The sequence below is a fragment of the Theobroma cacao genome, chromosome 9, assembly GCF_000208745.1.
Source record: "Theobroma cacao cultivar B97-61/B2 chromosome 9, Criollo_cocoa_genome_V2, whole genome shotgun sequence".
Classification (NCBI taxonomy): Eukaryota; Viridiplantae; Streptophyta; class Magnoliopsida; order Malvales; family Malvaceae; genus Theobroma; species Theobroma cacao.
Window position 1 is genome coordinate 9,321,201 of NC_030858.1, and position 14,805 is coordinate 9,336,005.

At 33.4% G+C, this 14,805-nt stretch overlaps 1 protein-coding gene across 1 annotated transcript; it reads left to right on the forward strand.

Moving 5' to 3' along the window:
* LOC18589046 (pleiotropic drug resistance protein 3) lies at window positions 2,403-12,129 on the forward strand. Its single transcript, XM_018127785.1, has 24 exons — window positions 2,403-2,723; window positions 2,898-3,021; window positions 3,119-3,207; window positions 3,367-3,451; window positions 3,678-3,837; window positions 3,946-4,022; window positions 4,210-4,263; window positions 4,380-4,470; window positions 4,611-4,912; window positions 5,004-5,285; window positions 5,461-5,774; window positions 5,856-6,016; window positions 6,102-6,205; window positions 6,896-7,049; window positions 7,154-7,288; window positions 7,376-7,449; window positions 9,284-9,616; window positions 9,706-9,996; window positions 10,106-10,189; window positions 10,291-10,424; window positions 10,753-10,980; window positions 11,065-11,236; window positions 11,335-11,589; window positions 11,731-12,129. The coding sequence occupies exons 1-24, from the start codon at window positions 2,485-2,487 to the stop codon at window positions 11,995-11,997; spliced, it is 4,209 nt and encodes a 1,402-aa protein (XP_017983274.1). The 5' UTR covers window positions 2,403-2,484; the 3' UTR covers window positions 11,998-12,129.

Consider the following 14,805-nt stretch of genomic DNA (forward strand, 5'->3'; position numbering starts at 1 on the left):
TTGTCTACCTTGCCATCCAGCTCTCTCTCACTTTTCCAAAGAGCAGAGATGACATCAATATATGTGTTTTAAGTTTTTAGGTTTATTGATTTATTTATAGAACCTAAAAATTGAGGGGTTGAGATTGATTAGAAATATTTGTAAATTAGAACGCTATATGATTTTAGCAACTTAAACCAGATTATGAGCAGGCAAATTAATTAGTTATTAGGTATTGCATTACTAATTTTTAAATATTGTGTCACTGATTTTTAAGTATTGTGAGACTAGTTTTTAGGCATTGCGTGACTTAATAATTGCATCTTTGGTTTTTAAGCATTGTGTGACTGATTTTAGACAAAACCTAATTCACACAATGCCTAAAAACTAGTCAAGCAATGCCTTACTAACTAGTCACATTGCCTTACAAACCAATCATGCAATGCCTTATTAACTAGTCACAATGCCTTATTAACTATTTACAATGCCTTACTAACTAGTCACGCAATGCCTTACTAATTAGTCAAGTAATGCCTATTAACCAGTCATGTAATGTCATATCAACTAGTCACTTAATGCTTAAAAATTAATAACGCAATGCGTAAAAACTAATCATGTAATACCTAAAAACCTATTATGCAATGCCTAAAAACCGATTATGCAATGCCTAAAAACCATCAAAACTGCTTAATTCCATTTAACAAAATCAATAATGTCAAATAATACACCATATTTCATTTAACAATATAATTAACGAATATGCCTATTTGACAAAGAATACTTAAAATGCTCAAAAGTTTTTCTTCATAATAAAAAACCATTCCAAAATGCTTAAAAATGCTTAAAACGCTCAAAGGTTTTTTTTCGTGTATAAAAAATCACTCCAAAATGCTCAAAATGCTTAAAGATTTTTCTTTCTAACAAAGAATACTTATAGATGAATGGTCTGGCGAAGAAAGCTTAAAGGATATGAGTCGATTTGAGGCACAGATCTAGATATATAGGTCAATTTCATTAAGGATAAAATTGTCTAAAATTAATTTCTCTTTACTAAAAATAATTAAAATTATAGATAGGGCTATTTTAAAAAACATTTTATGTATGAGGGGTATTTTTGAAAAGAACCCATATATATATATATATATATATTACTCTTTTGAGCATCCCGTCAATTTGAAATAATAATTTAGCTATCAAAATAATTGAGAAAATTATGAGAGATAACCTTCCTCATAAGCTCAATTCAAAAATTTCATTTATTATAATTTTAGTTATTTTTAGTTAATTTTTGACATGACTGGACAACAATGCCCTTTAAACAATTTTAGACGAATTAAAATAGTTTTAGTTTTCTCTATCTTGCCATCCAAATAAAAATTTAAAATTAAATCCCGATTTCTCTCTCTTACCAAATACTTTCCATCTCGCCATCTAACTCTTTGTCAGTATCCCAAATAGCAGAGATGATATCAAGATATGTGTTTTAGGTTCTTTGGTTTATATTCATAAAACTCCAAAGTTGAGAGGTTGAAATTAATTAGACATATCTATAAATTAGAACACCGTATGACTTTAACAACTTAAACCTGATCGCGAGTAAGCAAATCAATTAGTTATAGGTATTGCATTACTTTTTTTTAGATATTGTGCCGTTGGTTTTTAGGTATTGTAAAACTGATTTATAGGCATTGCGTGACTTAATCATTGCATTTCTGATTTTTAGGCATTGTGTGATTAAATTGTAGACATTGTGTGACTAATTTTTAGGCAATGCCAAAGTTACACAATGCCTAAAAACTAGTCACGCAATGCCTTACTAAACAGTCACGCAATGCCTTACTAACTAGTCACCAATACCTAAAAATCAATTATATAATGTTTAAAAACTAATCATGTAATATTTAAAAACTAGTCACACAATATCTAAAAACCGATTACGTAATGCTTAAAAACCATCAAAACTACTGAATTTTATTTAACAAAGTCAACAACTACAAACAACACACCATATTTCATTTAACAATATAATTAACGAATATGCCTAATTGATGAAAAATACTCAAAGGTTTTTCTTCATATATAAAAAATCACTTTAAAATGCTTAAAATGCTCAAAACGCTCAAAGGTGTTTCTTCGTGTATCAAAAACAACTTCAAATTACTTAAAATACTTAAAAGTTTTTCTTTCTGATTAAAAATTCTCTAGAGATGAATGGTCTGACAAGTAAAGTTCAAAAGATATGAGTCAATTTAAGGCGCGGATCTAAACATATGAATTGGTTTTATTAATGGTAATTTTGTCTAAAATTAATTTTTCTTGACTAAAAATCATTAAAATTATAGAAAAATTATTTATAAAAATACCTTATTTAGGAGGTGTATTTTTGGAAAGAAACCAATATAATTTCAATAGCTTCATCCATCTTCATTCCTTACGGTTAAAACATGTGACTCCTCCAATTGTTTTGCAAGGTCGAAAGTATTGGAATCATATATATTGATCAATATGACTAATATGGGCCGTGACAATGATCAGTTGGAGTCGCAAGAAGTTGAGTTGGCAATGGCATCAAGTTCTTCTTCAACAGATGATGCCAATGTAGCAACGTTTGGTGAAGGAAATGCACAGGTAGATATTAGCAAGCTTGGAGATCAGGAACGCCATGTCTTCATAGAGAAGCTCATCAAAAACATCGAGAAAGATAACCTTCAGTTGTTGCAGAAGATTAGAAAAAGATTAGACAGGTGAACTATTTTGTTTTTTCATTTCATTTTCTTGGATCAGGAGACTGATAAAAACTTGCGGCTCCAACTAGAAAGTTTCAGGTTTTGAATGGTGGGATATATGAGGGGAGAGGTCATCAAACAGTAAAGAGCGAAAGGCACCTAAACGAAGAATAACCTATACTGGTTTTGCAGGGTTGGTGTAAAATTGCCCACGGTGGAGGTGAGATATAGAAATCTATGCGTGGAAGCCGAATGCGATGTGATTCACGGGGAGCCTCTGCCGACGTTGTGGAACTATATTCAAAGCACGCTTTCTGTTAGTATAAAAAAGATGTAGCATTTTCCAAAGTGTTTTTTACAAGATCAATGCAGCATACTCTATAATATTATCTTCGGGTTGTGTTTTTGAGCAGTACCCTGCAGTGAAGCTGTTTCGTTCAAAGTCAAAACAAGCAAAGATAAGCATTATTAACAATATGAGCGGCATCATAAAGCCCGGAAGGTATGCTATTTCTTTTAAGTTAGCTCTGAGACTCTTTGATGTGATCTATCATATCTTTCTTTAGTTTTCTTCTTAGTTAGACTGCTTCCCATTGAAGGAGGATATGCATTTTTAAAAATAAAACTTGTTTAAGTAATAATGAGATCAGCCTTTTTGCAGGATGACTTTGCTGCTTGGTCCTCCTGGATGTGGGAAGACCTCGCTGTTAAAGGCACTTTCAGGGAATCTAAACAAGTCCCTTAAGGTATGAGGTAACCGTATCATCTACGTTGCTTTTTTTCCTAGTTTTATGAATGCATATATGATTGCCTAATTTGTCGAAGCCCGAAGGTCACTGAGACGTAGTTCGATTTGAAATTACAGTAGAATTGAAAAACTACAACCTGATCATATAAGTTAAACTTACTTCAGTTCCTCTAATTCAGATTTTACCTCGTTTGAAGACTCTTGGTCTTGTTTGCTTTCAATAGGTCACTGGGGAAGTTTCTTACAATGGATACAAACTAGAAGCATTTGTTCCCCAGAAAACATCAGCGTATATAAGTCAAGATGACTTGCACATTCCTGAGATGACAGTAAGGGAAACACTTGACTTTTCAGCTCGTTGTCAGGGTTTAGGAAGCCGAGAAGGTACATTTTCCTAGAGCTCAACCTAATTACTTGGTAACTTAATTAGCCTTAGACACCAAATGGTGTACCAACAATGAAGATAAGAAAACCTGTTTTATGGTAATGAAGAGATTATGATGGAGGTCAGCAAAAGGGAGAAGCAAGCAGGAATTGTTCCAGATCCAGATATTGATACTTACATGAAGGTACCTTGAGCATCCAACATCCTTTTCCAGTCAATAAATCTGATTTGATCTCTATACCAGTTTGAGAAGCTGCATTTTTATTGTTTGCTAAGAACAAGGAATTTTTAAATGTAGTGATGTTCTTGCTTAATGCTCTTGGATAGATAATGTATATATAATATCCATTAACTATGTTTTGGTTATACAGGCAACGTCTGTGAAAGGGCTTAGAGGAACTCTTCAAACTGACTATATACTAAAAGTAATTCTTGTTGACAAGCTTAAAGCTTGCTTCCTCTTGTAATGCACAACTTGTAACTGCTAGCTCTTTTAGGCTATTGCTAAAAGATCTTCTATTTTTAATTCATTGGTGTGCAGATTCTTGGACTTGATATTTGTGCTGGAACAATAGTTGGAGATGTCCTAAGAAGAGGTATATCTGGTGGTCAGAAGAAAAGGTTGACTACAGGTAGTGATGTTTTAATCACAAATAATGGAATTCAATAATTTCTTCATACTTGGAATAATGTTGAATAGTTTAGCATTTAGCAATTAAATCTTATTCTGAGATTTATTTTAACATCAAAACACTGTATCCAAATTGCTCAGGGGAGATCATTGTTGGCCCCATAAAAACTCTGTTTATGGATGAAATAACCAATGGCCTTGACAGTTCCACAGCATTCCAAATTGTTGCTTGTCTTCAGCAGCTGGTGCATGTCACAGATGCAACTTTGTTGGTCTCACTGCTTCAGCCTGCACCAGAAACCTTTGATCTCTTTGATGATATCATATTAATGGCTGAAGGGAAAATTTTATATCATGGACCACGTGATCACATTCTTGAATTCTTTGAAAGTTGTGGCTTTAGATGTCCTCAAAGGAAAGGGATTGTAGACTTCCTTCAAGAGGAAAGTTAAAACCAGTTCATGATTTCTTTTTGTTTTCTTTTGCCAGAGTATTTGTCTTATTTCTCCAACATGAAGTTCTTTGACTGTGCAGGTCATATCAAGGAAAGATCAAGCGCAGTACTGGTACAATACCGAGTTACCCTACTCCTTCATTTCTGTTGATATGTTCTCCGGGAAATTTAGAGCATCTCCTTTGGGGGAGATGATAGACAAGGATCTCTTGGGACCATATGATAAATCTCAATGCAATAAGAATGCTCTTTCCTTTAATGAGCACTCTGTTTCCAAATGGGAAATCTTTAAAGCTTGCATGTCAAGAGAACTTCTCCTCATGAGCAGGAACTCATTTTTCTATATTTTCAAAGTAATTCAGGTTAGGACTTTGCTTTATATTTTATTTTGTTTTTTTGATCTCTGCTTTGATTTGGAAACATAAATCGGAGATAATGTACCTAGTAGACTAATTTAGTTTCTTACATAAGTTGTGCTTGTGGATGTAGTTAAAATAAAAATAACAGTAACATTCACCTTCTGTTTTTTCTTGGCAGCTTGTTATCATTGCATTTGTGACAATGACAATGTTTCTCAGGACGGGGATGAATGTTGATATACTTCATGCAAATTACTACCTGGGAGCACTGTTTTACGCACTCTTGATACTTATCGTTGATGAGTTTCCTGAGCTGCACATGACTGTTTCAAGACTCTCAATTTTCTATAAACAGAAAATGTTGTGCTTTTACCCAGCTTGGGCTTATGCAATTCCAGCTATTGTTCTAAAGATTCCTATTTCATTTATCCAATCCCTGGTTTGGACATCTCTTACTTATTATGTCATGGGGTACAGCCCTGAAGTTGGGAGGTAAGTTTCTTAGGAATAGTTTTATTTAATACTACACCGTCAAGAATTTATGCTCAGGGTTTCTTGTGTCCTCTTCTTCAGGTTCTTCCGCCAGTTCGCTATGTATTTTGCTGTGCAACTATCATCGGCATCCATGTTTCGTTTCTTGGCCTCTGTCTTTCAAACTATGGATTGTTCTGTAGCAGTTGGTACTCTTATACTTTTCTTACAATTGATATTTTGTGGCTTCATCATTCCGCAATGTAACGTTCTTCTCATCTCCAGTCCATTTTGCTTCCCGGATTGTATAGTAAAAGAGGATGATTTAATCTATTTTCTTGGTTGCAGCATCCATGCCAAGCTGGTTGAGGTGGGTATTCTGGGTTTCCCCTCTCACATATGCAACCATAGGGCTTTCCGGCAATGAATTTCATGCTCCACGATGGCAGAAGGTATTTGATTATATTCTAATTTTCCAACCCTTAATTACTCATTATACCAATCACCTGCTTTCAAAACTTTTGTACATCTGTAATTGATGTCAAAGTAATTTTATTTGCCAGGGCATACCATAACCGTTCCCATTCACTGCTTATTTTTAGTTAGTCAGTTTTCAGCAATTTTGATTGCTTTCACCATCAAACAACTTTCCACATCTTAGTTCTTGACATCCAATACTATTGTTTAATATTTTGCAGGTAGTTATAAAATTATCAATGAGAATTCTAAGATTTGGTGAGAGATATCAATGACATAGACTAGGCTCTCAAGGGCAGATTAGGGCCAGATATCATGAAAATAGATGCTTCCCTCAATGAATGCTTACTAATTATACTTCGAATTTCACCCAAACTAGTTTTCGAAAAGAAAATTTAATTTATTAAGAGAAAAATAGGTATCTGTTAGACCACAACACTACCAGAATAGAATCGTAGATTATTACAGGGTATGGCTCTGAATCCGACTAGACCCTTTTCCACAATGAAATACCTGTATCTGAACAAAGAGACAAAGGGAGATCCTCTGAGAGTTGAATCCATGCTTCTAACTTCATTCATTTTTCTCATTCCTCTTAAGGATATAATCTGTTTCTCATTGTAATCTGCCCAGTGTGTGCCTCTGATTGTTTGTTTATTTTGCAGGTCCAAGCAATGAATGCTACAATTGGAAAAGAGACACTAAAAAGCCATGGATTTTACTTTGATGAATATTTTTTCTGGATATCATTTGGTGCCTTACTTGGGATTGCTTTAGTTTGGAACATTGGATTTACTTTAGCCTTGAGTTTCTTGAAGCGTAGGTTCATTTTCATCTTGTTCAGTTTCCCATTTTGCTTCATTGTAGCTCAAGAAGAAGAGAAATACATGGTTATTCATTTTCACTCGTTTAAACACATTCAGCCCCTGGATCTTCTCGAGTTGTTATTTCACATGAATGGCTTTCCAAAATGAGGAAAAGAGATTCTCTTAAGGGTGCCTATCGGGAAAATGTGTCTAGCTCTTCACATTCCTGTAATAAAGAAGGATCTATTAAAGGTTCATTCGTTTTCTTTATTTCCTCAACTCACTGCTTTTTGAAAGCTCATTTGAACCATATTCATGTTTGCTTTGTCTCTATCGCAGGGAGGACGGTATTACCTTTTGATCCCTCAACATTAACATTTCAGAATGTGCAATACTATGTTGACACACCTCTGGTAATCACATAAATCTGCCCTTTGTATAAATTTGAAGTTATAGAGCACATACTCTATCTCTGTCTCACTCACACATGTTGCTAGCTAAAAATAATAATAATCCTGCCTATGCAATAAGCAGATATGCTTAAATTGAATGTAAATTACTAACAAAGACTTCGTGCAAGTGTACACGGTCGTGACAAGTAATAAGTGATGAGTGGGATGTCGAACCTCCAGGAGTTGGTCTAATTATTGCTACTAATTACCAAAATTGACACAAGCTAACCCTATCCAAGAAATAAATTTTTGGACTATGACTAAATAGAAAAGGTAAACTAGTTAACAAAATATAGTCTAAGTAATGCAATTAATAAATGGAAATGGAAGCAATGGTCTATTAACCTAGGATTATGGTGTCCTCTATTTCTTCAATTAGAATTGGTCTGGGTTAGTTATTTAATCTTAATGGAATTTGATATTAGTCTAGGATCTTAAGTTATGTGTAATCCTCTATCAAGGTATTGCACACTTGCCTAATCTATTTGCCTCCTTATATGTCTATAGGAAACAAATAATTTAAGCTCTTTAAGTTAAAGAAGTCCTAAATAACTAAGTGTGGCAATTAGTTGTGTGTCCACCCTAACTACACATCAAAGCACCAACATTCATTTTTAGTGTTTTGAACACACTCTACTCAAGCCTAAGTCTAATTTAGATCAACTTTTTCAAGTTTCACCCAAATACTCAAACTCAATTAATTGGTGATCAATCAATTAAATGAACAAAAGATTCCAGCTTGAATAAACATCAAGATTTGCATTAAGAATAAACAACCAACCAACCAATATCCCAACTAACTAATAAAGTGAACCATAATCCTGGGTAAATGCGTTTAGCTCAACATTTCAAAGAAATAGAGTACACAATATAGCAGAAAGAGCATAATTTTACAAAATGAGAGAGAGAGGAAGCTTCAAATCTAGAGAGAGAGAGAGAGCAAAATAGTCTGTTGCAGCTTTAAAATCTCCTCCCCTTTGAATCTTCCTTCTTTTCCCGTTTTGTTGCAGCTCTTCTTGCCAAAATGTCTCCGCCCCATCTCCTGTTTTTCTGTGCCAAAGAATTCTATTTATAGTCCCCCTCATTCAGCCTTGACCTAGGATCTCGAGCCCAGAATATTCCTCTTCTCTGACATGTTCTTGCTGCAGCGAGATTGGATTTTCGCTGCAGCGAGCTAAAGCTGATCTTTCATGGTGTTGATAAGTTCCTCATTTTCGCTGCAGTGAGATTGGATTCTCGCTGCAACGAAAATCCTTCTGCCTGGACAATTTGTTGCTGCAGCTTTGATCCTTAAGCCACCATGCTCTCCTCCTTTAAGCCACCAAGTGCAGAGTTGATGAGGTCCATTCTTCAGCTTCACTTTCAGCCACCATTCCTTCAAAATCAAAGAAAAGTTGAATTATCAAAGGTTGCATTGAGGGGAGTCTTGGTAACACAAATGAAGATTAAAATGCCTTCATGACACTAAACATCCTAAAAATTAACTCCTACTAAAAAGTATGAAAATTTGGTAAGAACTATGCTGAAAATTAAAAGAATAAGTACAATTCATGCTCCACAAAATTGTATGATAACTCTATAAAATAGAGTTATCAACACACATGCATAATCAACTTACATAAAACCATGGAGAAACTCTAACATAAGTTTTTAAGTCAGAAGGAGCTCATTTGAGGTGACTGGTGAGACTTGAACCTAAGAATTCATCAACAATTGCTAAATATCATGACTAATGAGCCATTGGATGAAACGACACTGATTGATCATTGGTGCATTATTTTCTATTTGCTCTTAGGAAATGAGAAAACGAGGATATTCTCAGAAGACGCTTCAACTCCTTTCAGATATTACAGGAGTGGTTAGGCCTGGTGTTCTGACAGCACTGATGGGCCCTAGTGGAGCAGGAAAAACTACTCTTCTTGATGTTCTTGCAGGAAGAAAAACTATAGGCTGCATAGAAGGGGAAATCAGAGTTGGTGGTTACCCTAAGGTTCAAGAAACGTTTGCAAGGATATCAGGGTATTGTGAACAAACTGATATACATTCTCCACAAATCACAGTAAAAGAATCTTTGATTTTTTCTGCTTGGCTGCGTCTTCCTGCTTGTAGCGACTCAAAAATTAAAACTGTAAGACTCCAAAGGTGCAAGAATTACTAATATTTTGCTATCAAAATTTGAGATAATATGTCTTAAAGCTGCTTTAATGGATTTTGTAGGAATTTGTGAAAGAAGTTATTGAGACCATTGAACTTGATGAAGTCAAGGATGCTTTAGTTGGCATACCTGGTCATAGTGGTCTATCAACTGAGCAACGTAAACGGCTTACAATAGCTGTGGAACTCGTTGCCAATCCTTCCATAATTTTCATGGATGAACCTACCTCAAGTTTGGATGCAAGAGCTGCAGCCATTGTCATGCGTGCTGTGAAGAATGTAGCTGATACAGGTAGAACAATTGTTTGCACGATCCACCAACCGAGCATTGACATATTTGAAGCATTTGATGAGGTTAAAATCCATTTTTGAGGCTTGAATTCTTTGGATCATTGTTTTCTTGCTATCATAAACAAGTTCAAAACCAGAGTTCTCTTTCATAATCTTGTTATTCTCATTGCAGTTGATTTTTCTGAAAACTGGTGGGAGTTTAATCTACTTTGGACCATTAGGACAGCATTCAAGAAGGGTTATAGAATATTTTGAGGTCAGTTTCCCTTTCCGTTCCCTGATATATATAGTCTAAACAAATTTGCTTCCGAAAGATGGTTTTTACTTGTCTTCTATTCTTCGAATTCTTACTGACAGAGTATACCTGGGGTGCCCAAAATTAAAGATAATTGTAACCCGGCAACATGGATGCTAGAGGTCACTTCAACTTCTGTAGAGGCTGAGCTTGGGATTGATTTGGCCAAAATTTACAAGAGCTCTGCCCTATATGAGTGAGTTTAATTAGAACAGTCAGTGATTCTGGTATTTTGCAAAGTGGAACCAGGAACCAAGGAGCCTGTTCTCATCCATTTGCCAATCTTATTCATTTTGTTAATTGAAAGCATGGTAACGGGTTCAGTTAAAAATTTTCCATGTGCCAATTATTTGGTTCCATTGTTTAATGATCTCATTCATAATTTTGTAGCATTTTTTTTTCAATTAACTAATGGCATATTATCAAATAGCTAGGATGTTTTAACTAGTAGAGAAGCCATCGTATTTAACAGTAGTATTTGAGGATATTTTTAAACTTGCAAATGAACCTTTTTTTTTTGGTAGGAGCAACAAAGAGCTTGTAAGGCACTTGAGTGCTCCACCTCCTGATTCAAGAGATGTGCATTTCCCAACCCGATATTCCCAAAACTGTTGGGGACAGTTCAAATATTGCCTATGGAAACTACATTTATCTTATTGGAGAAGTCCTTCATACAACTTGATGCGTCTCTTGCATACTACTGTAATATCTTTTACCTTAGGTACACTATTTTGGAACCAGGGAACGAAAATGTAAGTCCGCCAAATTTGTAAAGGAATCATTAGTTTTATGGGTAGTATTGTTGCAGACAGTTAACCCCTTCTTGAATTCCGCAGAAATAACCAGCAGAATTTATTCAACATGTTTGGTTCAATGTATGCTGCTGTGATTTTCCTGGGAACGAATAGCGGCTCTTCTGTTCAACCATTTGTGGCAACAGAGAGAATTGTTATGTACCGAGAAAGATTTGCAGGAATGTACTCTTCGTGGGTTTATGCCCTTGCACAGGTACATTTTAATTGATGACAAGTTGACTTGTTTATTGATTTCTTTTTTGAATGAATCAATTAGTTCAGTTTATATGTGACCCTCAAGTGATTTTGCAGGTGGCAATTGAGGTTCCCTATCTATTTAGCCAAGCGATTGTGTTTGTGATCATCACATACAGTATGATAGGGTACTATGGGACAGCATATAAGTTGTTTTGGTACTTCTATGCCATGTTCTCTACACTGCTGTACTTCAACTTTCTAGGAATGCTGCTTGTCTCATTGACACCAGATGTTGCAATAGCTGGAGCTTTAACCTCTGTCTGCTACCCAATGCTTAATCTTTTCTCTGGCTTTCTCATTCCTCAACTGGTAAGCTATATAATCCTCATACACAATTTTGAAATACCCTTTATAAATCATAATGATATGACCAAAACTTGACATGCTGAGACATAATAAAGAGAGTACGGCTGAGATGTTTTACTTGGATTCTGTTGATTTTTTCTGCAGAAAATACCAAGGTGGTGGATCTGGTTGTATTATGCAATGCCTACATCTTGGACATTAAATTGTTTGCTCACTTCACAATATGGAGATGTGAATGATAAAATTATGGTATTTACTGAAACCAGAACCATAGCTTCTTTGCTAGAAGATTATTTTGGGTTCCGCCATGATCACCTACCTATTTCCACACTTGTTCTCTTCTTCTATCCCTTCATTTTTTCCTCTCTTTTTGCATTTTTTATCACACATTTGAACTTTGAGCGAAGGTAAATTTCCCTTCTCGTCTTGAAGATGAAACTTAGCTCATAGGAAATATTTAACATGTAATTAATGTTTTTATAAACATGATTCAATTATGATACAAACATTCTCTATATTAATTTGTTTGCCCATTTGACTTTATTTGCGTGCATGATAAAATTCTAGAGTCAATCATGTTTTATATTGTACTAAAAAAATTTAATTATTTACCACCTATATATATATATATTTAATCTTAAAATTATTAACAATGGAGAAAATAATTTATGAGTTATGATCAAATAATGATTCATTAAACATTTGGTATTTGAGTTATAGTTAAATTTTTAATATGATATCTAAAATTTAAAAATTCAAAATTAAACACTTAGTTCTGTCCATCAATTTATACATGAGACTAACATCATTAGTTAAAAGGACGACATGCTTAAAAATAGTCAATAAAAACATAACACGTCTCACAATTTTATTGGAAGCATCAGACACCAAATATGTATGTATTTAATTGATAAATCGATAAATTGATGACAGTGTTGTTTAGTGTGCAAATGATAAATTGAAGCAAATTAATTAGTTCAATTACTTAATTACAAATTTTTATTCTTTAAATAACAAATTGAGAATTTGATTATAATTCAAACACCAAATATGTATGTAATTAGCCCTTCAAACGATGGTGCAAATTATGATATCAAACCGATGCCATTGTTAAAGAACCAAGTTTGCTCTTAAATTTATAAATTTTAAAAACTTTAAAATTTTTAAATTTATTTAATAATAAAATAATAATGCGTGCTTTATTAATAGTGTAAATGATTTAAATATTGACAATTAATTATTTTGCTTTTGAATGTTATATATTTTAGGTTTCATAATAGCTTTCATGATATGAAGATGTTTTTGATCTTCAAAAGGACACTTCTCAATATAAACATAATTTATTAAATTGTATTATGTTGTTTTTTTATAATTATTTGGAACTCCAGAGTTTAGATTAAAGTCTCAAGTTTTAAACTTCAATATTTTCTTTTAGAAAAAAAATCTTTAAATACGTATGACAAATATGATTTACTTCATTTTTCAAAAAAACTTGACAAACAAAATTTTATTAATTTTTTATTTTCACGAATCTAAAATTCGAGCTAAGATTTATGTAGCAACACTACAACACTTTGAGGGTATATTAAAAACCAATCTTTTTAGTTTATATTAATTCTGCTTTTACTCTCTGTTAAAATTTAAATATAATAACTGAATCATTTCTTATCAATGTAAATTTTTAAGATAATTGAGTGATCACTCAAACAAACATAAGTACTAAATCTCTAACTTAGAATTCTCGAAAGTGTCTTGCTCTTGTAATATTTCTTCACCCAGTATAATGTTGTCTATTGGGTTGTACAATGCTTTAATCCTTCACTTAACACTTCCACTATTCAGTAATGCACGACCATATTAAGTAGTAATTGATTTGGAGAAAAGACAACTAAATCATTTTGGAGTTCCTAAGTAATATAGAATAGTTAAAATTAGGAAGAAAAGAAGAATTAAAAAAAAAATACCATCTTTAACTTTTATTTAAGTATAAATATATGGTTTTTTATTATGCAAAGAGATTTTTTTAAAAAATTTAACTTGCAAAATTATTTGAGAAATCAAAAGTTGATTTGTTTAGTTTGGAGAAGTATGTCTTTTCTTTCCTTTCAGAATGTTTAGATTTTTAGAAACATATATAAAAGTTGGTTGAGACAAAACTTTTATAATTGTTGTCTATATTATGTTGAAATAATGGGGTTTTTGGAATTTGAAGAAAACCAACAAAATTGACTTCATGGCATGCTATGGTAGTCACTGTTTTTAAAATTTATTTTGCTCTTATTACTTGGTATACAAAAAGAGAATTATGCAAATAACTTCAGAGATATAATGAAATCAATATCTAAATTCGTCTCGTACTTACAAGATAGGCCACTAGACATGAATCCAAATCTTCTGCCCCAATCCGTGCCCCATTTTGTACCCCTTCTTTGACAAAGCGACACATGTCTATGTTTTTAATTACCAATTATTACATGTTTAGATTTAATTTTTTTATCTCTTATTTCCTCTTTTCTTCCTCTATCGGCAGATGGTTCATAAATGGTAATCTTCTACTTGTTTGTTTTGACAAGAAAAACATGAACTTGTCTTTTACGATCTTCATCGATGCAAGATAAGATTTTCTTTTGCTGTGAGAAAAACAACAGAAACCTAAATTCTGCTCTTAGGATAACAAAATAAGAGATCAGATTTTACTTTGAGACCAATAAAAAGGAAGGAAAACAAAGAAAGGGCAAAACCCAAATTCTACTCTCAGTATAATAAAGAAAGGGATCAAATTTTGTTAAAAGATCATTAAAAAAGTGAAAAAAAAGGGCAAAACCCAAACTCTGCTCTCAAGCTTAGCAATCCCTTTCTCTTTCCACTTTCTCTTCTATTCTGCTGCCTATAAGTCCTAAATAAATAAATTCCTTCTTTTCTCTTATCTTAATTCTCCACACCTCTCTCTTCCAAAAAGTTTTATTATCAGTTCCTGAAGCTCAAATTGGGTGGTTGTAAGGGAGATTAGCAAGGAGGGATGATGATATAATTGCCAACTATTGTTGGTTTAATTCGCAGATCCGATCGATACCAAATTGTATCTTTTATCGCAATATCAACTAGTAAATTTTTTGCGAAAAGGCATTATCAGCTTACTGATATGGGGGAACAATCGTTTTGTGAGAGAAAAGAGGAAATGTGAAAAAAAGAAAAGATAAAAAGATTAAATCCAAATAT